The sequence below is a fragment of the Harpia harpyja genome, chromosome 5 (genome assembly GCF_026419915.1).
Source record: "Harpia harpyja isolate bHarHar1 chromosome 5, bHarHar1 primary haplotype, whole genome shotgun sequence".
Lineage (NCBI taxonomy): Eukaryota > Metazoa > Chordata > Aves > Accipitriformes > Accipitridae > Harpia > Harpia harpyja.
Window position 1 is genome coordinate 34,195,249 of NC_068944.1, and position 25,780 is coordinate 34,221,028.

Below are 25,780 nucleotides of genomic sequence, written 5' to 3' on the forward strand. Positions count from 1 at the left end.
AGATTTCTTATTTAAGCATCATACTGAATTTTGTGGATAAGAAACTGAGCTTTGTAGACAATTATTTGGAAGACCTATAAAATGTTACATAGAATAATATTGTAGGTTTTGGAACTATTGTAATGCTAAGTTTTTATTTAATTCTAGAAGATAGCTAAAAAAAATAATAGAAACCATTTACTATTCATTTCTATAGACATTTTTATAGATACTGTAATTGTATTTTGTAGAGATATTTTTAAGATTTATGGGAAACTATCATAAACATTCTGCTCTCCCTTTGAGCTAAATAAAATTATCATAGGATTTCACGTTAAATCTTGTGAGGCATAGGAGTGTAATATCTGTTTATGCAAATGTTATGTGATTGCTATTATGTCTGGCTGTTTTATTAATTAATTGCTGCTGTTGCCACATCCCTGTTTCTCTAAATACAAGTACAATAAAAAGACACAAAGCAGAAACCAAAAATAAATTGGTAGAATGTTAGCAGTGCTAACGGTGTGGAAGATTAATGAAAAATGTATAGGAGAATCCGTCTCACCATTATGAACATCTCGAGGTGAATGGTTCTGAATTTTTCTCTGAAACAAGAGGAACACACTGTCTACACTGTCTCCATAAAGGCTGGTTTTATTTGCATGACAAATCTGACATTAGCTTTTGACAGTTTCATGCTGTACAAATACAACTTACTAATACAGGTCTGTGTGCTTTATATGGGATATAGATGCTCCTTTTACCGATCAGACTGTACTGTTCCCCAACATGCAGGACATCTAGCAGCCCAGATAGAAAGAAATTATGAGTTCAAGCTCAGGCTATAGTGTCCTGGTTTCAGCTGGGATAGAGTTTGTTGTCTTCCTAGTAGCTGGTACGGTGCTATGTTTTGAGTTCAGTATGAGAAGAATGTTGATAACACTGATGTTTTCAGTTGTTGCTCAGTAGTGTTTAGACTAAAGTCAAGGATTTTTCAGCTTCTCAAGCCCAGCCAGCGAGAAAGCTGGAGGGGCACAAGAAGTTGGCACAGGACACAGCCAGGGCACCTGACCCAAAGTGGCCAATGGGGTATTCCATGCCATGGGACGTCCCATTTAGTATAGGAACTGGGAAGTGGGGGCGGGGAATCGCCGCTTGGGGACTGGCTGGGTGTCGGTCGGCGGGTGGTGAGCAATTGCACTGCGCATCATTTGTACATTCCAATCTTTTTATTATTACTGTTGTCATTTTATTAGTGTTATCATTATCATTATTAGTTTCTTTTTTTCGGTTCTATTAAACCGTTCTTATCTCAACCCACGAGTTTTACTTCTTTTCCCAATTTTCTCCCCCATCTCACTGGGTGGGGGCGGGGAGTGAGTGAGCGGCTGCGTGGTGCTTAGTTGCTGGCTGGGGTTAAACCACAACATATAGTTGCTCAATTACCAACAGACACTGTGGCACCGTTACTCCACCAACCCCATTCTGGCATTATTTATTAAAAGATTTTATCACTCAGAAATACGACTTTCATTATTGTGCCATAATATCTATTACTTTTGCTGAACTTGTTATTTAAACGTCTTTGTGAAATGCATATTTAATTTTTTTCCATTTTACAGCAAGGCTTTATCTTACAGTTTTGCCCTGTTTAGTTTTGCAGCGGCACTGTAGAAAACAGTGGATGATTTGCTTCACCAATTACACTCCCCCTATCTTATTTGCATATTGAATGCATAACTCATTAACTGATTGATATTCATGTGGTGATGAGGAGTTTCTTTTCTCTTGGAAGTCTCATTGTTAGGCTAGTGACTTTTGAGCACTTTACCCTGATTTCCTCTGGGATTAAGACTAGGTCTTGAATCAGTAGGTTCATTCCAACTAAGGATGATTGGCATTTCACAGACAGTTAACTGCCCTTTTGTCACAGATCATTTAAATCATCTGGAATCACGTGCTTTGCTTGTATAGCATGGTCAGACAAGTCCCACAGGCTTCCTGTTTTTTTTTTTTTTCATTTTTTTCCTCATTTTTATTCCTGATTTTTTAGGTTTCTTTTTTGTTTGTTTTTCTTATCTTTTACTTTGCTTGGTTGGTTTTATTTTGTTCTTTCTGTCATTCTAGATGACTGACCACATCTATTTTTCTTTTACACGCATTCTACAGACGAAGAGCAAGTGCTTTCATTAGCAACTGACATTGAATGCCTCATAGAATAAACTCTAAAGAATAAAAATAAAATTTGTAACTGAGGAACAATAGCATTGTTAAATTTTACAGACAAGTAGCTACAGTAAAAGTTCTTTTTCATCTGTTTTAATAAATAGTCTTCAAATAATTTGATTATAAATTTTTTGCTTAATTACTTCTACACTGTTGAAGAAGGAAAGGCTATTACTATGTTTCCAGTTCAGAACAGTATCTCTTCTATTTGTTGGGTCTGAATCAATTTGCATGCTCCTCTGTGTAGGACAGACTTTAAACAGGCACTTAACGTTCCAGCAGTATCCTGATCTGCATCCTGCAGAATAATCTAAATGAAATCAATGGCTCCTTAGGAATGAGGTGCTGCTTAATGTGAGTACATGGGATAAGGACCTAGTTCTTAATTTAGAACACTTCCTTTTTGGTGGAAAACAGTTCTAGTTTCCCAGAACTGGAGATGCAAAGGAACTTTGTTTCTTTTTTCATTGTGTACACTTTGGAGTAAGAAAATAAAATGCATAAAAGATTATAAGCAACGTAAACAGTGTTAAACACTAAAAAAGAAATCATCTGTTTCTTTAGTAGGCTGAACAAAATGATAGTGTTAGTGAGGGTCCTGCAACAATTGTACCTGTAGCAGTTCCATACAGCATCAAAGAACATTCAAGTGATCATGGATTAGACCTAAATTTGAGCATCAGTTATATCAGTAAGTATTACAGAGATTTATTTATGAGTGCAACAAGAAAGACTTGCTTTTGAAGACTTTCCAAGGGACAGAAATATAGTGGGTGCTGCATTATGCTGCTAGTGGATATCTGACTTAGATTTGAACTCCAGTGCAAATGACCAAAAGTGAGATGACAACATTTTGTGAAACTCAAAGCCTAGAAGGCAGTGTCTTTACTAATTCAGATTAAATCCTTGCCCATAGAGAGGCTTTATGCTATGGGAAGTGTGTGCCAGAGTTGAAGTAGTTTGTGTTCTGAAGATACCCATGAGTCTCTCTGTGGGAATATTGGAAGATAAGACAAGTGACTGTTAGGTCAGGTACACTTTTTTCTCCCCTAAAGTACTGGACCCTCACAAAATATTTTTCCGTAATTGTGGTATTGCTAACAGACAGCTTACTTATAATTATATTTGTCGTAAATCTATGACAGTTTATTGTGGTAGAGAAGAGTTAGGATTTTTACTCTTTTCACCTGAAAAAGAAATGTCTGAAAACAGCTGAATTAAACCATGTAGGAACTTCATCAGTATTGATGGCAGAAGTATGGAAGATCTTTATTTTGTATTTCTTTTTAAACATATTTCTTGAATTAGAAGAAATTATACTCACAAAAGTTTGCTATACGGTGTTCCAGATGACAACATGCAATAAGGCAACTCCCAGTCTTTTTAGACATATAGGTCAATAGCCTGGACTAACAAGGGTAGCCTAATACTGACCTTGCTGAAAATTATGATGGGAGGGGGGATAGCCTAAGATATGGTGTGTCTGATCTGAAATATGACTCTTCAGTAGATTTATTCCTAGGAAAAGTTTTAATCTTTGCAATTCCGGAGTCAAAATTTTTATTTTAGAGTTAATCCTCACAATTTCTATCACCTTTCATGAACACCTGAAATTCAAGTAAAAGGATTATTGTGTTTATCAAGAAAAGTAGTTTATCTGTCTAGGGAGCTGTGGGGTTTTTTTCTTCTTTTCTTTAATAAATGTTATTTGTTTGCTAATCGTACTTAGAAATTTTTCTAATAGAGTGTATGTGCATGTGAGATCCATAAACCAAGGATATTACAGTGTACCATCTGACAAGATGGATGATTTGAATCAGCTACTGTTTTTCTAAAAAGACTGAAAATAAACTGAGCAGCTCGCAAATTGCTAAGTTCAGCTATCAGGAGAGTTTGCATTTTTACAAAATTTTCTTACAGGTTCTGTTAAAGAGTCATAGATTTTCCAAAATACTGCTAACTCACCTGGTGATAACACACAGATGATTCTCATTTCTTTCAAGTAGTAATTCTATGCTGCTGTGTAGTAATGCATTATTTAATTAAACATTAATAATTTCTTTTAGCATTTTTTTTAATTAAGGATCTTTTGGGGAGATTGATGTGAAGATCATGCTAATTTCAGTACTAGTAAAAAGTGAATGCACATTTTTCTGAATTTACAGAGCAACAGCTCTCTGAGTAGTATGGCATTTGTCCAAGGATTTAATTGAGGTTGATACAAATGTATCTGAATGTAACCTATAGACGGTAATTGGTTTTCTGATAGAGAAAAAAACCTTCATCAATAAACACCTTTTCCAAGGTCAGAAAGTAACACTGACTTAAATTGTTGAACTGTAGTCAGACCTGATTTCTGGCATTATTAATCACACAATCTTTCTTCTTTTTTTTCGGTAAAGATAAGAACATACTATATCACACTTTTAAAGTTGTCCTTTTGCTATTGTGAAATGAACTGTGTTGAAAGACTTATAACTTTATACAAAGCCCATATGGTACTACAAAAAAAAAGTTGCTTTAGAGGTAGTTTTTCAGCTTCTAAACTTTGCACAATAGCATGTTTTTTCTGATTTTTTTTAAACTAAATGATAAAGGTATTATTAATTTTTAAGTGTAAGTTTAAATTCAGAACATATCACTTAATCGTGACTTGCCTGAGCAGTCAGATGAAGTTATTACATTTCCCTTGCTTGCACATTTTAGAGTTTTGGAGACTTCCTGAGAGTGAATTTTAAATCTGTTACATTGGATCATTCTCTTTTGAGAGTTTAAAGTTTTCTTTTTTGATACAGGTAAAACAAGTTCAATTAACATTAGCAATGTTAATGAGTAGAAAAATAAATGAAGAAAAAAGTGAAAAGCTTGAAATAATAAACATATGGGTTTGATTTATTTTCTGTATTGTATTTATTTCTGTATTTATTTACTATTTTGATTTTGATGTGTGATTGAATAGTATGAACGGTGCCAAAGTGAAACTCCCTGTCCTGGAGAGAATTGCAAAAATGTGAACAGATAGGTCACCTTTCAAGCACTTTCCATTCTTGTTACCTTCACAAAGCTACCAGTAAGAATGGTGATTTTTTTTTTTATCATGTTGGTATCTGTCAGCTATTCAGTGAAGTGAATCCATTTTTTTCACAGAAGTCGTCAAATATCTATCAGATGGTTGTAACTTTTTTTTTCCCTGCCAATCTGGACAGCTTTTAAGTGACAACTCAGAACTGACAGATGTAAATGTGATTATTAGGGGCAACCTAAGACAGCTTATTTTCCTGCAGCTACTTAAAAAGCATAGCAATCTACTGATGTTCAAACACAGGACTGCCATTTGTAAAGCCAAATTCGAAAGAGCAGAATAGCTTTTTCTCATTTGAAGGTTTTTTCCCCACAAAAATGAAAAATATTGCAAACCAGAAAACACTTGGAGAACCCAAAGCATTGATCAATGGCAGTGTATGATGTGAGGCAGTAGCTGGAAACTATAGCTATCACAGAACTACAGAGAGTGTTCATTACCCAGCCTAGTGGGAATTCAGATCCATACTGACTTTGGGGTTGTGGGTTTTTTCTCTTTTATTTGTATATTAAGAAATGCAGTACTTTTGAAATAAATCAATCCTAGGAGTAGAATTTTTACAAGTAGATATTTAGGCGAATGTTTCTGCTTTTAGGCATATGCTGTAGGACTGGGAACATTTTGAAGTGTGAACAAGCAAAGGGTCAAGTGCTCTTGCTCTTTCCAGTCAGTGTTAACCGTCTACACAACACAGCTGCATTTACTGTCCTCAGTCTCCAGCACGGCTGCAGAGGAAGGGAATTTCCAGCTGACCAGGCATTCTGCCGCCACCCCGAACTGCCAACCTTTTCCAGTTGCGTGAGGAACTGAAATAAGGAGACAAGCTTTGAATGTCACACGATGGAAGTTGTTAGCAGATGAGCAAGTCTGCTGGCAAACGTTGTTAACACTATTAATTCAAATTGGATATGTGACTGACCTGTACCCTGTGTCCTTTACACTCAGAATGAGTGTAAAGTTTGACTGCTCATGTCAATTAATCCAAAAAAATGCCAGTAAGAAAGAGCAAAGCATTACCAAAAAGAGGATATAAAATCTCCCTTCTTGAAAATGTATGAAATAATTCAATGAAAAAAAAATTCTTATGACATTTTCTTATTTCAAAATGTAGTGGCATTACTAATAGCTGATCAACTACATCAGAGTGTGGCCTTGAAGATATTACGGCATCAAATGTTAGCAGGTTGATCTATGAAATCGCTGCCAATGTATTGTTTATATCTTTAGATTTCATTATTACATTTTAAAAAATACATTCTAACATTTTCGTCCTTTTTTTCCCTACATTTTTTCCAAGTCACTGTGCTATTATAGATTCCTCTCCACGTGCGTTCCCCTTTTCCCACCTACTGTTTTGTTCTGCACCCATTCAGCTTTTTTCCATGTATAGTACCTTGGTGTCTGTTCTATCTGCTGTGAAAAGAGAGGTCTTGTTTTCTGTCTAGACCTAGACAAATGAATTCTTCATACCTTTACTCTTGTAAGATGAATAACTAGACACACCAGTGTCCCAAACTGAAAATGTAATATTTATAACCTAGTAAAAAGGTTGAGTAATGGAATATTGGAGTTTCACATGCTGTTAACTCAGTTTTATGAAGAGTTTTGAAGCTTCTTTGTTCTTTTGTTCAACTATTATTTGACTGCTTTCATAGAGATCACATTAGGTTACTGGTTTATATTATACAGAATAAATAATTTGAAAGTACTACTAATTAATCATTATTGTTAAGAGTCACTTAAGCAGTTATTAACTTTCTTTTACATCATGTACCAGTCAGTATGAAATATTTGAATCTTTACTGTGCCCTAAGACTTAACTGTTAAAAATAACATTAACTCTTGACTAAATGTAAATAGTTAAAGATTACATAGGATACTATGTTTTCCTTTCCTGACTATTTACTGTTGCTGTGTGCTCACATGGTCATTCTTCACTTCTAATCTCATTTAAGATGCCATCAGTGATCTCAGGAAAATCATCTGGATTTTAAGGAGAAATTTTAATACTTCTTTAATGAAAGCCTACAAAACATTGCTTCTGTTTCACTGCATAGCTCTGAGGAAGAATTTTTTTGGCAAAACTCTTAGCTCTCCTTTCCAGTCAATGAACATATGTGTGGATGAGGAATTTTCTGAGTTAGAGGCACGGAAAATGCTGACAGCTTGGCAACAGCTTTGAGTTTTTCAATAAAATGATAACTACTTTTGTTCTGTTCCAGGAAGCAGCTTCTAAAGCACTGCTCTGAATCTTGCATTTAAGGATCCTAGGAGCAACAACTTTCCCTCTTTTTAGTGTAATATAGATAACAAATGTGATAATGGAATTACAAGCTCACACAACATTTTGTATAGTCTTGGTATTGAAGTAGATTTTCATCAGAATCAAGCTTTATTTTGTAAACTTGGAGATGAAGTTGCTTTTGGAATTTTCAAAACCATTGCAAATTCAATCATAGAATACTACCCTGTGCAAATAGAGGGGAAAGCGAAACTAAGTAAAATATTAATCAACAAATCTACAGTTGACACCGATTTTTAGTTGGATTTCATTTTAAGCAGATAGTTGGAATCAGTGGAGCAGCACTATATTTAATCTGGAACAGCATAAATGGTCAATCAGGATACTCAGTGCACTTCTTTCCTGGTACAAAATGTGTTGCCTTCCAGAGCTGTCGCCATATTTTATTAATGAATAATTGTAAAGCATTTTAAGAGCTTAAAGCTATTAGACCAGTGAAAAGCATTTCATTATTGTTATTGTTCATTTGAAATGCGAATTAAAGGCATCAGAACAAAATAATTTGCTTCAGTGTGCTGGTCAAACTTCTTTATTGTATTAATCATTATATTAAAAATATTATTTTACATTAAAATATAGTGCTTTGTAGACAAGGTTTATTCAGTTCACCTTGGTTGACGATGGCACTGAAAATGAAGCTTGGTTTGGGTTTGTGGTAGGTTGACCCTGGCTGGATGCCAGGTGCCCACCAAAGCTGCTCTATCACTCCCCCTCCTCAGTTGGACAGGGGAGAGAAAATATAATGACAGGTTCGTGGGTTGAGATACGGACAGTTTAATAAAGCGAAAGCAAACATCACGCACGAAAGCAAAGGAAAACAAAAGATCTTACTCTCTACTTCCCATCAGCAGGCGATGTCCGGCCACTTCCTGGGAAGCAGGGCTTCAGTATGTGTAATAGTTGCTTCGGAAGACAAATGTAAATAATGAATGCCCCCCCACTTCCTCCTCCCTTTACTTAGCTTTTATTGCTGAGCAGATGTCACATGGTATGGAATATCCCTTTGGTCAGTTTGGGTCAGCTGTCCTGGCTATGTCCCCTCCCAAGATCTTGTCTACCCCCAGTCTGCTGGTGAGGGGGGAGTGTTGGAGACAGCCATGATGCTGTGTGAGCACTGCTCAGCAGTAGCCAAAACACTGGTGCGTTATCAATGCTTTTCTAGCTACAGATGCAAGCACAGGACTATGAGGGCTGCTATGGGGAAAATTAACTCCATCTCAGCCAGACCCAATACAGGAGTTTTTGTGAGTCACGTACAAAAAGTCACATGCAAATCATGCAAGTCACAAAGAAAAACTTCCTCAGATAAAACGGTTTTCTAGCAAAACATTTCAAAGCTGGTATTTACCATCAAAATACTTATTCAAGTTAGTTTGCAACTCTAAAGGGAGGGATTAGTCTTTCCAAAGTTAAATTTGATGTCCTGGCTCTATACTCAATGGAGGACATAGATGATGATTATCAGCTAACTTGGGCACCTGCTTTGACTCACCTGGATTGAATGTATTTATTTTTCTTTACTGATTATGGGAGAAAACTTGCCTTGACCAATGGCTCAGTTTTAGATGGATTAACTTTGGTTAGATGAGTCGTATTATTTTTCTTCTAAACTTCTGGGTGAAAAAAGAGGAGCTGGTGAGAGCTGGTGTCTGATCCTAAGCCAAAATTCCGGTGTATGAAATGTGCGACGCTTCTGACAGTTCTGGAAAAGCTGTTTCACTATATTGTTTATGTGAGGTTTGCAGTTGCAGACTAGGGGATTATTAATGGTTTACTAATGAAACGTATAACTCGTATGTAATTCTGATTTGTATTTTTGAAGATCATTAATTGTTTACATGTTTGTAATTGTTAGCTATCATGCTGTGAAGAGTATGTAAATCTTTACACTTAAGATACACCAAAGTAGTATTTCTTTATTGTAAGAAAGACTGAGAAGTGTGTTGAATTAGCCTAGGTTAAATACAATGCAATGCCTTCACTACACATAACACATCACTAGAGTGGATCTAGTTTGCAGTATGTTTTTAAAGTTCACTAACAATCCAGACCTGAAATATTTAATATCTACTCTCAATTGAGATAGATAGAAAAGAACTTAGAAAAAAATACCAGAGTGTTGTGTTTTAAGCCCAGCTGGCTACAAAGCACCACGAAGCCACTCACTCACTTCTCCCCCACTGGCCCCATTGGGATGAGGAGGAGAAAAATAAGGAAATGCTCATGGGTCGAGACAAGGACAGGGAGGGATCATTCACCAATTATGGTCATGGGCAAAAGACAGACTCAACCTGGGGAAAAAACAAAATCAATTTAATTTACTACAAATGAAATCAAAACAAGGATAATAAGAAGTAAAACCAAATCTTAAAACACCTTCCCACCCCACCCACCCCCCCCACTTCCCGGCTCAACTTCACTCCTGGTTTTCTCTACCTCCTCTCCTCAGTGGCACAGGGAGATGGGGAATGGGGGTTGGGGTCAGTTCATCACACGTTGTCTCTGCTGCTCCTTCCTCCTCAGGGGAAGGACTCCTCACTCGTCCCCTGCTCCAGCGTGGGGTCCCTCCCACGGGAGACAGTTCTCCACAAACTTCTCCGGCATGGGTCCCTTCCGTGGGCTGCATTCCTTTAGTCACAAACTGCTCCATTGCGGGTTTTCCCATGGAGTCAGGGCCATCTTCGGGGGCATCCACCTGCTCCAGCGTGGGCTCCTCCCTGGGCTGCAGGTGGGCATCTGCTCCCCTGCTCCCCTCCATGGGCTGGAGGGGGACAGCCTGCCGTCTCACCACGGGCTGCAGGGGCATCCCCTCCTCCGGCGCACCTCCTCCCCCTCCTTCCTCACTGACCTCGGTGTCTGCAGAGGGGTTCCTCTCACATTCCAATCCCCCTACTCACTGCAGGGTCCCCTTCTTAAATCTCTCTCCCAGAGGTGCTACTACCGTCACTGATGGGCTCAGCCTGGGCCAGAGGCGGGTCCGACTTGGAGCCGGGGAAGCTTCTAGCAGCTTCTCACAGGAGCCAGCCCTGCAGCCCCCTCCCCCGCTACCAAAACCCTACTACACAAACCCGAAACTCTGATAAGTTATGTTGTGCTGGAAAATTACAGTTGCTTGACATTTTTCTGTTCCCTTTGCTTACTTTTACACAATTTTCCCTATTTAGTAACCTGCTATGCTAGCAAAGTATTTCTGAAGTGTGCTAGACATCAGTGTAAAATGTTTCTAGCTTCCTGTCAGGCAGCACTGGTGAACTCACCAAAGACCCCAAATCACGTGTTTTCAGGGCTGGCTTGACTCTGCCTTAGCTTGAGTGAAAACCAGAAAAAGTATTTTATTGACTGTTTTATACGGGTACTTGTGTGTGTGTTGTGCTAAGACAGACAGCAACAAGGATAGAAATATTCTGCAGAACAGCTTTCTATTAGGCTTTTTGAAAGCATAGGTCCAGCTTCAAATATATTCAGATGCCACTATTTAAACTTTTCAGTGACCCCTGACGTATCATAAACGACAAATTTTAATGAAGATGTATGTTTTTCACTGAGCATACTACTTCATTTTAAATTTAATTGTAAAATTTGATATTCTGTATTGCATTCATGGTTAATGTAATTCTATCAAGCCAGTTTATTAAAAGGTTGCTAATTTTCAACATCTTAGGTAACACAAGTATTTTTTATTTGATTTGAGCATGTATAACAAAAATACTAGAATGTATTGACTAGTGTGTACAAGTCAAGCTTCTGTTCTTAACTAGGTGTTCAAGACAAGCTGGAGCTGGAAATGATGTGGAGTTAACAGGAAAAATACAGCTACCAGTGGAGCCACAGCTGAGAGTTTCATGGTCATTTGTGTAAACTCAGCTTAGACCACACATCAGACTGTGGCCTATACTGGTTTACCCTGAATATATTGTCTGCAGCGTTACCTGCTGCTGAAACCTCCTGGCAGAAAAAAGGTTTTCTAAGTACAGTTTGTTGCCTGAAGTGAAATAACTTTGTGGACTGAACCCAGTTTCTGGGAACTTCATTATGAAAGTTCCTTCCTACAGGGTGTGAGCTGAGAGCTGGGAAGGCTCTTCTTGTCCCTCTGAACAGCACAGAAGAACATGGATGAAACAGGATAGCCATATATTCCTCTATTGCGATGCTATGCATTCATTTATGGGTTACAAATGTAAGAGTATTTTTTTCATGCATTTCAAATGTTAAAAAAATTAATTGAAATATTTGGCCATTTAACAGCAAAATTATATACCTCTTTCTTAGATTTACAAGCATTAGCCTAAATAAAAAAATGGGAAGTCTCATTTTAGGCAATCCATTTTGTCTTGCCATCCAAAGCATCGGACTAGTTTATGCTTGCTTTTTCTGCAGTTCCACAATTCATATTTGTCACAAATGTGAAAAAAAAAAGAAGGCAACTGGATTTCCCCCCAAATTCAGCAATATCAGTTTTCCAAAACTCTTATGTGGTAGCCCTACATCCTTTCTTTTCTTTTCTGTGTGTGAAGTAAGGAGGGAAAAATAGCTCTGTAGATACTTCATCCTGTCTGTCACTGGTATGTTTCTGATGAGAGACTTATTCAAATCTGACTGACACTGGCAATCTATGCTGATTGTGCTGAAAAATATGAACATATATAGATAAAAAATATATACAGACTTATGCTATGCAATATATATATATAATGAAATGAGTATAAAATCTAGACCACATGTAGAGAGCATTAAAATATCTATATATTCCATATATTTGTATCTGAACATACGGTAGGTATACCTGCTGCTGAGAATTTTTACTGCTAACCAAATTGACTAATTCTAAATGATCTTTGGGAATAAAGTCAACAAGACAGATGAAAAAAAAAAGTCTTTTTTTGGAAATGTGCATATCTAACACAGATACTAGCCTACAGTTTTTACAGAACAAATTTTAGGATGAGCAATAAAAGGAAAAAAAAAGAGCTGCTTTAAATAATTCTGTCTGTAACAACAGCCTTTAAATCACTGGTTACTGTTTTTAAACCATAGCTCTGAGGTCAACAGTGGCTGTGTTTGTATTAGTTTTTTAATTTGGATCAGGACTGTGTTTTGAAATTAATTTCATGTGCACTTATCATGCTTTGGTTCACATCACTGAGTGGTCTTGGAGTACACAAGCTGTATTCCTTTTGGATGAAACTAAGTTGGAAAATGTGCTACAAGAGTGCAGTTTATGTACTTCAGTATGTAGTGCTCAATCTGCATATGGGACCAATTTAGGACTAGTAGAGGTTAAGATCTCTGAAATGCATGTGTTGTGCACTAACTGTTAAACGCTACAGTTCTGTTCTTAATGCATTGCAGAACTTGCTAGTATGGTATGAATTGAACAACTGAATTTTTGTCTGAGACAGGACCTCTGCTTTTCTTCCAGACTTTGTCTTTTTCTTCTGCAGCATAGGTTTCATGGGATTTTTGCATTCAGAAACTCACAAGTTTATTAAAACAAGAAAAATCAATGTAGGATGGAAGCACAGAAACAACTTATTGAAGTGTGAATATAGATGTTATGGCAGAAAACATTAAATCTAACAAAACTTATGGGTTTGGTTTTTTGTTTGTTTGTTTGTTTGTTTGTTTTTCCCAGGAAAGAACAGTAACAATTAGAAGACAGACTGTAGGAGGATTTGGATTAAGTATAAAGGTAGGATTATTTTTTTGGTCTATTATTCCACCTTAGACAAAAAATGTCTTTGTATATAGTTAATGTTACTTTTAATGAGGACAAACTGTATTCTAGAGGACTAGAAATGAGACCGAACATATTCTAGGATGTTAGATACTGTCACTGTAGGCAACCAGCAACTACACTGCCCTATGGAATGGAATGCAATGGAAAGATCATTCCCTTAAGATTCAAGCTGAGCAACTCTGTAGTAAGATTTGATATGAGAGTTGAAAAGTGTTTCCAACTGCACAGACTGTACTTTGTTCAATAGCATTCTAGTTTAAGTGGTTATTAATGAATGCTAAATTACAGTGGCAGGCACGTGGAACAGCCAATAAATTCATCATCAGTTCTCCTACAAAGAATATCACATTAATTCACTGCAATTCGTTAGTAGGACAGAAAGTGTTATTGCTTTCTCATATTGTTTATTTTGCTGTAGATCAAGCAAAGGCAGTGATTTATCATGCTACCATATTTTTGCTTTCTTCAGTAAGATTTAAGAACATATGTAAGTGTAGGTGATCCTTTTTGAGGGAGGGAGGGAGGGATGAGGAAAGGGAGGAAGGGTTAATCGTTTTGGCATTGTAATCTATGATTTTGAAAACCTTACCTTAGCTTTGAATCTCAGTGTAGACAACACAACATTAATTTTATCTTCCAAACACAGCAGTCCTCAGTCTCAAGATAGCAATGGAAAAAGTGAAGTGTACTTCACATGAATGCAGAGAGGCTTAAATTATGCATATAAAGTGAAAGTATAGACTTCCCTGTGAACATCTGCTAGTACTGACCTTATAAGAAGTGACTCAGAAGAGGGATTAATGTGCATTTGTGTTGTCATTGATAAGAATTTTGCTGAATAGAAATACTAGTTCTTAAAATATGTCTTGGTACACTTGCTGTTATCTCGTTGACCCACTAAAGACCTCTATTCAAGGCAAACTAATTGCTGTCTTGTGGCCAAAGCTTCTCATGAGTTTAGTCAACAGCACACAAGTTATTTTTGTCCAACATCTTTATAGGTTACAGTTCACTGAATAACGATAGAAGTAATGCGTGTCAGTGTAAAATCAAGTATATGGGTAAATGAGGGTTTATTTACCTGGTGCTAGGAAAGAACTGGTTACAGTAAGGACTTTTGAGGTTTGGAGAGCAAATCTCATCAAGAGTCACTAAAATTGATTTTTTAGTTATATCTTACAATGGGTTGTCTTTCAGAATTAAAATTGTTGACAAGTTCAAGATCACATTTTTTAAGTATCAGGTACATTGTATAAAATTAAATATCATTGAGAAATATAAATTAAATAGTGAATATGCAATGGTCTTTCTTAAATTAGTGGAGCAAGATACTCTTAAATTTTTAGAGCAAGATATCCATTGTTCTGGAGAAAATTCTTCGAAGTTGCAAGAGTATTTAAAAGTACCAAAATAGATTTAGATTGTGAATTCCACCTAGAAGGGAATTTATCTTTTTTTTTTTTTAATTAAGAACCAATTTCAATAGAAAAAAATAATAAAAAACTGTATCAAGTGTATTAGGAGCAACTGCAATAGAATTTACAAATAAAGGCTTTAAATTAAATTATTTTATTTAAATGTATTTTCTAGGTTTAATTTATTGAATAGATATTTTGGTCAAAATTAATCTAAGTAGTGGAAAGGTGGAGCTACATAAATTCGGATGTGAATAGACAATTTCTTTTAATTTTTGGAATAACTAACAGTCAGGTGATGGAGTCCCTTCAACAAATGTCATTAAATAGAAAAGAAATCTCTTTCAGCAATGGAAACTCAAACTTATTGGATGGTGTAGATTAGGTAACGAAAATGGTGAGTAGAATTCTATGGTCTGGGATATTCTGTCGATGTGTATCAAACAGTATGATTTTATTATTTTTTTTAATGATTTATTGTTAAAAATCAATGAATGTGGGACCTCTTGTGCTAGATCCCTTTATTAGCAATCCTACATTCTCAAAAAGAAAGATTGACAAGTAATTGAATAACTAACACAAAACAAATACTTAATGAATATAATCTGCTATTATCATTTTAAGCTACTAGTAAGAAACAACTTAGAACTGGAACTTAAAGTAATGGTTTTTGTAGTTTGGTAGGCAAACTTTATGAATACTCACTGAAATGGACTTTTTAGGTATGCCATGAAGTGTCAATGTCAGTTCCAAATATTGTGAAAAGTGCCAGTTTTCTGTTTTAAACGGCAGTGTTCAATCCTGGTATGCTTCCTCTTGCAGATGAATAACAGTTTGTTACTTTGATTTGTTTTGGAATATTCCTGAACTTTAATAAAGGACTTATATTTATTATTAATTTTAAATAGAAAAGTAATTATTTTGTAATAGTGCCTTAAAGTAGAGTTCTACAAGTCACCCCGCAGGAGTGAGGAAGACTGAGGCCTTTCCTCCTTGTTTCAGTAACTATCTCACACAACCCCATGTACTACAGTGGTTCCTGTTGTCTTGCTACACTCAGATTATTTAAAGAAGGGGGTTATCTGAGGACTTTCTGATAGTGGTGTGTATCAGAGAATGCAGTTTATCTGAGGTGTGAGTTATAGCAGTACAGTGATTAATGACCCTCACTTTAAAATATTTGCTTGTGGTTTGATATGCATTTGTCTAGTTTTGGCATTCAGCTCTAGGGCATTATCATGCCTTTTTTCTGCTAACTTAAGCACCCATTTGCTATCAGAAATCTCACATGATCAAGTCACCTTTTAACTTTCTCTTGAGTAAATTCTGGAAGTGTCTCATCCCACCTTAAGTATTCTGGACCCTTGGAATTTTTTTTTTTTTTTCCCTGAAGAGGAGAAGATCAAAATGTTAATAATTCCAAAATGAAACTGTGGTTATCTTTTGGTGGCTTCTTTACAAGGGGAACTCTCTTCTTTTGTGTTATAATGTGGGTGCTCCAAATATATTTGTAATAATCAGAGATTCAACTAACTGCTTAAAAAAACCTGCTTGTGAGATTGATTTTTACACAAGATCTGAACTTAAGCCCTTTAAAAAATTGCTTATAATCCACTCTTTAAAGGTTTGAAAGAACAAAAAAACCCCTGTTTTGTGTTTTGCTGTACTTCATTTTACTGAAGTTAACAGTAAAAGTGTGATTGAATTTGAAGCAGAATGGATCTGTTTTCCACTCTTCAGAAGGAATTATTTTCTAATTTCTGAAGCCCCTTTAGAACCCTCAGTAATAAACCTCTGTGCGTGAAGGAATAGCCATGGATTTAGATGTAGAAATTGTTAAGTGTATTGTAGTATTTCAGTCATTTATCACATCTCCGACAAGTTTGAGATGCAGAGATTTGACACAAGAAGCTGCTAAGTGTATGACTTCTGAAAGAACATCATGTTTCTCAATAATTGGAGTGTAGTGTTCTTGCGGAATTAGGCAATAAAATTGATAGTTCATTAAATAAATTAAGGTTTGCAGTTACAGTCTGACTCCTGGCTACCAGGACACTGTACAGTGCCATTTTCCTGCCTCTGTTTTGATCATTCTTTTTAAATGATGAACAGCATCACAGATCTGCTGAGATTCAGTTAGACTTTTCAAAGTTTGACTTGATCAAAAAATCTCTAAAGCAAGCATGTGCAGCTGTCCTGCTCACACTTAGGTACATACTCATATGATTCTCTTCCTCTTCATTCATTCTGTGATTTTTTTTATTAACACATTTTCTCTGTGTTTCAAATTGAAACAATAAAAAAATAAAAAGGCTAGAAAGCTTCAAGTAATAGATGAATCATCTAGCTTTTAGTTTAAAAATTTATCTTTTCGTCTTTAAAGGCTTGTGTACTTGTGGAAGTTGGTGTTGAATGCATTTTGGAAGGGGCATTTTGGTTCCAGCTGTGCTATTCTATCAAAAGAAAAGTTTAAAAGTGCCAATTAACATTGGCACATTATTGTCCATATTGTTTAATTGCTAGCATGATTCCAGGCACAGTTTTGGCTTACACCAACTAGTATTCTCTAAGACAGTTAGTGAACACAGTTCAGAGCTTTATATGGACTGCTTCCAATAGGCAACATGTATAAAGTCACCTCGTTTCAGTTGGGAAGATAGTTTATCCTCATAAACATGAGCCATATTGTGCCACTAGACCTTAAAGCTAAAACAAACAGGCCCATTTTTGTTAGTGGAATCAATGTTGACTTTTAGTATGAAATAAAAATGTCCCCTACATTGTCTAACTCTGAGGATGCTAAAATCCAGCAATTGGTCTAATTTTTTATAGACTTTCTCTGCTTAGAAAAACAGAATAGTGATTTTCTTATTATACTTGGAGGCAAACACAAAACCAGCATTTGTCAATAAAAGTTACTATTTTCAGTTGCCCTATTTTTCATATGACTAAAACTTCAGAAAAAAAACCTCATACATAAAAACTGGGATAAGAAAAAGTCTTTAGAACAGTATCATGCGACACTTTGAAAGGAGGTGCGGGTGACCTCCCACCAGTAATGGCCAACATCCAGGACAGTGAGCTTCAAACAGCTGCCAGTGATTAGAGCTTCCTCTGACTCTTCTAGCAGGACCACCTCTGCAGGTGGGCAGCTGCCTTTATTCCAGGCTCATCCTTGCCTGGTTAAGGAAAAATGGCAAAGAAAATTTGCATTACAAAGATCGGTGTTAGAGTCTGGTAGAGGTCTGAACCGTTAAGACTTCAACACCATTACTCGACATATTTTTGTTCCCTCCTCTGGTCTGAGGTTATAACTACATGTCCACACTAGAGGGAGGGAAAATTTAAAACGATGGAAAAATGGCCTCTGTTCCCAGAGGTTTCTTCAGTAGAGTATCTCCTGAACCTGTAAAACCAGAATTTTGACACACATACACTTTTTCTTCTACAGGACAGAGAATCAAGTATGGAGGATGCAGGATGCAAGGCTGCAGTGTCAATCTGAAGTAGTATTCAACAAGATGTTGCAGAATATATACAGCTTTTTTAGCTTCCTACAAATTGCTAACAATGCCTGGGTATAGATAGGTGGTCAACTATTTTCTCTTTCCCATTTTGAATTTTTGTTTCTTAGAATAGCAGACAACACCTCCTATGACTAATTTAAAAAGGAATCCTTCATACCGGCCAGACTGGGATGCAGTGAGAGGAGATAATTTTCTTCAGTAGAACATTACTGGATGCTTCTTCAGATCTGCAGTGTGAATGGATTTAGGTAGATATAGTGAATGAGAGAGGAATAATCATGTTGTCTGTATTGCAGGCTTAGTAAAACATTAGTAAACTTAGTAAAAGAGTAATTTCCCTCTTTGCTGGAGAACTGAGTCTAAGGAGGGAGGAATGCCATTTTACTGAGAAAAAAGGACCTGTGTTAGCTACGCTGGGCTTTAAACCCTACACTCCTTCACTGAGCTTCAAATGTCCTGGATAGTGCAATCTCTGTGTAACATTGGAGGCTTAGGAAGGGAAGTGACACAATTATCTTTCTGTTTCTTTGAAAAACTTGAAAGAAATTAAATGTGCGTGAGACTAAGGAAAAACCTGGAGGGTGTAGGTTAAGTCTTACAAATTTAGTGATCTTGAACTAATTATCTTAAGTGAAGCCAACTTTTACTGTTGCTGTTCCTCTGGTGAAAACCATTGAAAGGTATTCAACAAGTTATAATGCTACAATTTATTTAGTCTGAATATATCGCTAAGCCTGACTGAAATGAAGATAGCCTCATGGTCTTTGTGGAGTGAATACTCAGTCCATGCTACAAATATCAATACATTCTGTGCTTGTCAACGCTCATCTTGTTCAATGCCAATAGAACTTTTCTTGTAGACATATAATTGTTGTAATATTACTGAGATCCCTATAAACTCTGTGGTTTTAGGACCATTTGCATTGATAGCCGCTAGCAGAAGGAACATTAATCGTATTTAAAATTCTACAATTTCACAGGAAATTAATCTTTGTTCCATGACAGAAATAGCTGTTGAGCGCAGGAGTCTGTCCAGTTTCAAACAATTGGTTATTGCATGAAGAAGGAATATGTACTGTTCCTTTGACCATCAAAATACCCATGTCAGTTCTTTCCACACCTCGACACTGGATGCCTGGACCTAAGAAAGCCATTGCTACAAAAGAAAAACCTGGCTGCTGAAGAGAAGAGTAAGCAAACTCTTAAGCAGGATTCCTAGGCAACATAACAGTGTGGCAGACTGACATTTCTGATGATCTGAATTTGTACACGTTATATTCAGGCTTACACTTTGATGCTGTCTAGAGAAGAAAAAATATTTGTCTCTCTGTGTATATTTGCCTTTCTCTTCCTTTGAGTTTCCTTTTTATTTAAGGTTTCTTTTTAATAATTTATTCTTAAGCACCATGAACATTTCCAGTCCCAACAGGAGAAACTGAATGAAGCAACAGCGTTGAATTGCTGTTGAACTGTTGAAATACTATCCAGCTTTCCTTTATTTCCCCCCATTTATTGAACATCTACTGTTCTATTTCTTAATGTTTCTTTTTCTGTTCCCTGTTACTTATCCCACTGCTTCACTCACTCTTTGTGCTTGTGTGACAGAGATGGAAACAAATAAAGGCTGCTTTTGAGATGAAAAGTCCAAACTTGCTTTTCTTGGGATTTTGTTTACCTGTTTCTTGCCAGCATGAAAACTTAAGTGGTCACAGCATTGCTGCCATTGTAGTGTGATGGCCATTTTACTTTGGCAGGACATGATTTCATACATTAAGCTCTCCAGAATTCACAGAAACTGATGTCCTTTCTCTTCAAGTCTTGTAGAGTTTTGAACAAAATTCAGTTCACTTCCTGAGCTGATGATGGCGACTAAGAACTTCTTTATGAGAGACAATAATGAATTAATCCCAATCAAGCACTTATTTAAAAAAAAAAAAAAAGAGGAAATGCAGAATCAGAGTTATTTTCTGTCTCTCTGAAAACTGCAGTTAGAGAAAGGGTAAAATATAATTTTAAGCAAAAAGATATTTCTAGTGACTGATGAGATCACCATGTATTCTGTTTTCAGGGTGGAGCAGAACATAGTATTCCAGTGGTCATTTCTAAGATTTCCAAAGAACAACGAGGTGGGTTTCAGATTAGTACACTGTTTTGACATGCTCTTTAAAGCAAGGTGCATTAAGTCTTGAGATCCTTCAGGAAGTGTTAAATGCTATTGATGTACCATTTCTCTCTCCGTGTCATGATCTCTCTCTTCCTCAGAACTGTTCTCTGAAAAAGTACAGAATTTATATTTGGAATATTTTTTTTTTAAAGTTCTTGTAAAGCATTATTTTTAAGTGAGAAATAAGAAGGTATTTAAAGAATGAACATGTTTAACAAGTTTAACAAAATTTAATGATTATGTGGCTTTTATTTCCAAATGGTTATTGCCAGGAAGCTGTAGCAGATCAAATGTTTGGTCATTAAAGCATGGTAACACAAAAAGAGAATGCACGTCTTTTTACACTGGGTAGTAGGGTAGTACTCAGACAGGGGTGGGTCATGGCAGAACCTTGATAATACTCATATGTTATTTCAGCATTAGATGCTGTGCTCTGTAAGCCTTTGCAGCAACTCATACAAAGCAAAACTAGTACTGCATAAGGTCTTAACCATACTTATTTTTAATACAAGCAGAGCTGGTGCTGAATCTCTGTATTGTTTTTAACTGGCAATGTTTTGAAATTATTGGAATGATATGATATGTGCTAGGAAGAAGGATAATGGTTAAACAGCTCATGTTGTGCACAATGATGAGAGATGAAGGTTGTGAATCAGTACTAGTATGGTGTATTTAATATCTCTGTTATGTTTGTGTATATTTGTGTACATTTGTGTAAGGTCAGAAGCGTAAACTTGGAAGCATTTCCCTCCATCTGTAATGCAATAATTCTAGGATGCTGGTTCTGCACAATTAAAATATGCCAGCATAAAAAAAATCACATTATTCACCCACACAGATAAAGAGAGGTATAGGGGAATCAGCGTATTGAGAACTGAAAGCCAACCCTGAAAGGCAGATGTGAAAGTTGTATGTAGGGAGGCTATAGAGTGCCATGGAATGAGCCCCTAAGGAAGGCAATAAGGTTAACCTTAAGAAGTTATACTTGTGACTCTGTTCTTTTCAGTATACATATAAGTATGTAATACATAGTAATGTGGCATATATTACCTGCACTAGCTATTAAAATGCTATTAAACACTGCAGGAAAAATAAGAAAGACCTAAGTTTAATTGAGCACACAAAAGTACACACTGTTTTCTTTTATTTTTGTTGTTATTTTTTTTGTTGCAGTAGCTGATGCATTATTTCTAACCTCAATATCTAGCTGAGATACGATCTCCATTACTGCTTTCAATAAAAATACTGTGATTTTTAGAGAGCTAGTTTTGAGGGACATCTCTTGTGTAGGAGACTACTGTCTTGTGGTGTAGAAAGTGTCATGCCATGTGTCTGTACTAGGGTTCTTTGATACAGAGAATACTGTTTGAACCAGAGCCTGTACCTCAGAACTCTTCAGGCTTGGTTCTGTCCTCCTCCCAATTGACTCCAGCTCTTTCTTTGGCTCTCTAAACAAGAATGTGACATTTGATGCAATTCTTAAAACCAGTGATGCACATAAGGTGCTTAGGCTAGCACATTAGGTCATATATGAAGTGTTAGTACATGCAAGCTCAGTGTCTGAAGACAAATATTGAGATATGCATTTATTTAAGAAAAAAGAAAAAAAAAATCAGAATGCCTATGCTCTAATGATTTAAGCATCCTTTGTTACATCTAGCTAATAAGACCAGTCCTTCAAACATATACTTGAGTGTCATCATTTATGTCAATATTGATTCCAGTTTTACAGCTCATGTAAATAAGTAAAGTTTTTGGATCAAGTCCAGTTACAGTCTTTTCTAGACAGTGTCTTCTGGGATGTTTTTGGAATACTATAGATAAATAATCCCATATAATCTGTTATCATTCCTTAGTTCTCATGTTAGGGATTATTTAGTTCTTTACAGACAATTTAAAAATCTTTGTTATATTTCTTGTGCATTTGTAAAGCATATTTGCATTAGATAGCTCTGTAACAAAACACAATATTTAAAAGTTGCAACTGTAGAATTAGATTTTGTAAATTCCCTTGCGATTTATAAGGTAGAGCTTTGTTTTAAAAATCAAATTCAGTTTGGCTGGTGATTTTGTACAATACACTGATGGTCTAGCTCTTCAGCATATAAAGTGTTATCCAGAATAAATACTCCACTGAATTTTTCAAAGATGCAGGATCTAAAGTATCTTTGGTAAAAGCTTACAAGTTAAATTTGTCATTCATAAGTAGCTCTGGATTCTCCATGTTGCTTTTTCCTCAGAGTTTGTTAAGACACAATCTCTCACAGGCAAATAGGACCTAATCCTGCAGTCATTTTCTATTCAGAAAAGTATGCCATACCTCACCATAATGGCCTGAAAGGTGCTAGTAACTGATGGAAGATGTTACATAGTCTTGTACTTGGACTAGGTAGACTCTTTCATTTTAACACTGATATGCCAGTATTTTGGGATTAAAAAAAAAATCCAAATAATTTATTTGGACGTTGTATGTTGGGGTTTTTATTAGGTTTTTGTTTAAATTCTTAAAAGATTATGTAAAAACATTAAATGAGATAGGAATACATGTACATGAAATGTCGGATATTTTGTACAAAATGAGTGAAAAATGTGCTTTTTGTTTTCAGCGGAACTTTCAGGTTTGCTCTTTATAGGAGATGCAATTCTACAGGTGAGTAAAATTGCAAGTTCTTTTGTATATATTTTTCTAGAAAAGTGAAATAAAATCTATACTTATGAAATGTAGAGTAAGTCTTCTCTTTATCTTTTTAATAACAGATTAATGGAATTAATGTGAGAAAATGCAGGCATGAAGAAGTGGTGAGCTTTTCTGTTTTTTAGTCTACTTTTTGTGTTTTGTAGTTACTGCGATGATAGCGTATGCTGTTAGCAATGCACTGGTATCAGTTGTATTATTGTTATTCTTAAACAAATATGACTGTACCTTCTAGCATGGCAAGCAACTAGGATCTTAGTGCAATCTCTTCTTCATAAGTTTGTTGTAATTGCTGTTCTCAGATAGGCTTTCCTATATTAAAGGTGATTATTTTATTATGCAGGGTTTAGCTGTACATATTCCAATATTTCTTCTTCTGGCTTATAGCTATCAAATTTCAGCGGTGCTGCACCTTTCTGGCTGTGTGAGGTCATTTTAATTTCAAAAGCTGTAATTTGCACTAAGTTGGAGATTTGTTGTTTGGTGAGTTTTAATCCTATTTAAAAATTGAAACAAAAGTATTCGTCTGCCTTTCATTCTCTGGCTGTTACTTATGAGGGTACTCTTCTCCTTCAGTTAAGCAGTTATCAATATGGATTTAAAATAATGGTGTGTTAAGGAGATTCCTTCTAGAGAAGCAATGTGTGTTTGAGAGCTCTATAGTAGGCTGGTTCCCTTGCTAAGTCAGCTTTGCTAAAAGTATCATGTACTGGTTTTTTATTTGATTTTTTTACTCTTCTTAAGTACTTTCAGAAGTAGGAAACCCTATATTTCAGAAAAAAATGCCAGAAATGAGAAGACTACCAAAGAAATTATCTTTAAATCCTGTGTAGCTCCATAGAATTTGTACCTGTATTTATAAAATAATGTAGTAATTTTATATTTGAAAGTTCACTTTTCTAAAACTTACTTTGCCAATTCAAAGACACTCTGTATTTCATACAGCAGTCTGTTATATAACAGATCATTGAACGTATGCCATTCAGGTATTGAAAACAAGAGTTAATAAAGTTGAAGTTCTGATGAACATGTTAGTGCAGGCTGAAAGATTAGATCAGTGCACTATTCCTCAGAGTGCTTTTGTGCACTGATTTTGTGTTGGAAATTTGTGGTGCAAATCATGCTTCATTCTTCAGAGCCTTCGTCATACCACCTTCTATATACACAGGCTAATAGTCGTATTTATAGTGTTTCTAAGCTTTGGCTGTGCAACAGTGATCAGTTTTTAATCTTTTATAAGCTTACTGCAGTTGTTTGGTTTAATATGCATTAGTATGGTAAATCTTAATGGGATTTAAATAGGCTTTTGGAATTTCAAGACATAAGAAAAAGATATTACTAAAATTGTAGACTTGCACACTCAAAGGCATATTGAAAACTGGTAAGAACATGAGGATTTTTTTTTCTTTTATATGAGACAATCTCTTAACCATTACAAGTATACATAAATATGTTGGCTATTTATGATCAGGTTTAAACACTTACAGAAAAAATGAGATTTTGGAAAAGCCAAAAGGTGCAGATTGACATAGAGTAGCAAGTGTCATTATGTTAAAATTGTTTTATACCTTGTTTGTCCAACATAATCTGCTTCTCAAACTCCTTATAGATAATTTTCTCTGAATTAAAAAAAAAGTGTTATCTTACCAGTTTTTAATGTGCATTTGTGTATGTGCAAGTGTTTTAGGAGTTTAAGCAGATAAATTTTAAATTAAATCTTTATTCTAAGAATAATTCTTAAGAATTAATAGTAAATATTGAGCAGTATTTAAATAAGATAAAATGTCCGTATGACATTTTATAAACTAAAATCAGTAGATGAGTTATAAATCTAAAATATAAAATAAATATAAACCCCAAAGTAAATGAACTCTGATAATCTATTTTTTTTTTTTCAGAAACATTCACTATCATATGTTATATATTTGTGGAGTAAACTTGTTGTAAGGCCTGCTATGGTAATTATAGGTATCCTTATGCATTGTGCAGTAATCTGTGGGTTTAGGCATAGCCCTGAGTAAAGGGCAAGTACATCAACTGGTCTGCCAGCAGGAGTTATAGGTAGGATTTTATCCGCAGCATGCCCTTTGCAGTTTGAGCTGTTCTAGCACTTCTCTCTTGCAGGGTCTTTATCAAATACAGGATCTGTAACTCTAATCTCAAGGTAATAAAGAAAATAGGAAGTGAGTGGAGCATAGTTGCTCACAGCAGGGGGTCAGACAGTAGTGGAAACTTAATTTTCAATCCTTATTGCATCTAGGTACTTTTCAAATGGCTATGCAAGGTACATGAGCTCCGAGCTTTGTTTCTTTCTGATTTGTTGTGTAACTAATTAAGACTTAGCAGGTATCATATTATGTGAGAATATATTAGTGTTTTGCGTTGTCTTAATGTCTTAGAAAATATTTATTGTAAACCAGAGTGGATTTTTTTTCTGTGTGTAAAGCTGAAGATGTGCATAGAAAATTTAAACTTGTATCTGCGGTATGCATCCTATGCAAGTGTTCATTCTTTTCTAGATCCAAAACTTCTTGCTGCTTGCAGAAACATTTTAAGCATATGTCCTATCTTCATAGCTCTGCAATGAAATGACCTGTGGCATAATCCCTGCAGCCTGTTGTATTACACTGATGATTAGTTGGCCCTGATATTT

The 25,780-nt window shown here is 35.8% G+C and overlaps 1 protein-coding gene across 9 annotated transcripts in view; it reads left to right on the forward strand.

Moving 5' to 3' along the window:
• SNTG1 (syntrophin gamma 1) overlaps positions 1-25,780 on the forward strand; it is a 357,847-nt gene that overhangs the window by 195,536 nt on the left and 136,531 nt on the right. For 6 of the 9 annotated variants that reach the window (XM_052787869.1, XM_052787873.1, XM_052787876.1 and 3 more), the window contains 4 exons: positions 13,222-13,278; positions 20,337-20,394; positions 23,039-23,082; positions 23,190-23,231. In XM_052787869.1, coding sequence (XP_052643829.1) covers positions 13,222-13,278; positions 20,337-20,394; positions 23,039-23,082; positions 23,190-23,231 — 201 coding nt within the window. Of the gene's footprint in view, positions 1-13,221; positions 13,279-20,336; positions 20,395-23,038; positions 23,083-23,163; positions 23,232-25,780 lie in introns of all 9 variants that reach the window. The other 3 variants (XM_052787877.1, XM_052787875.1, XM_052787872.1) reach the window with 2 other exon arrangements.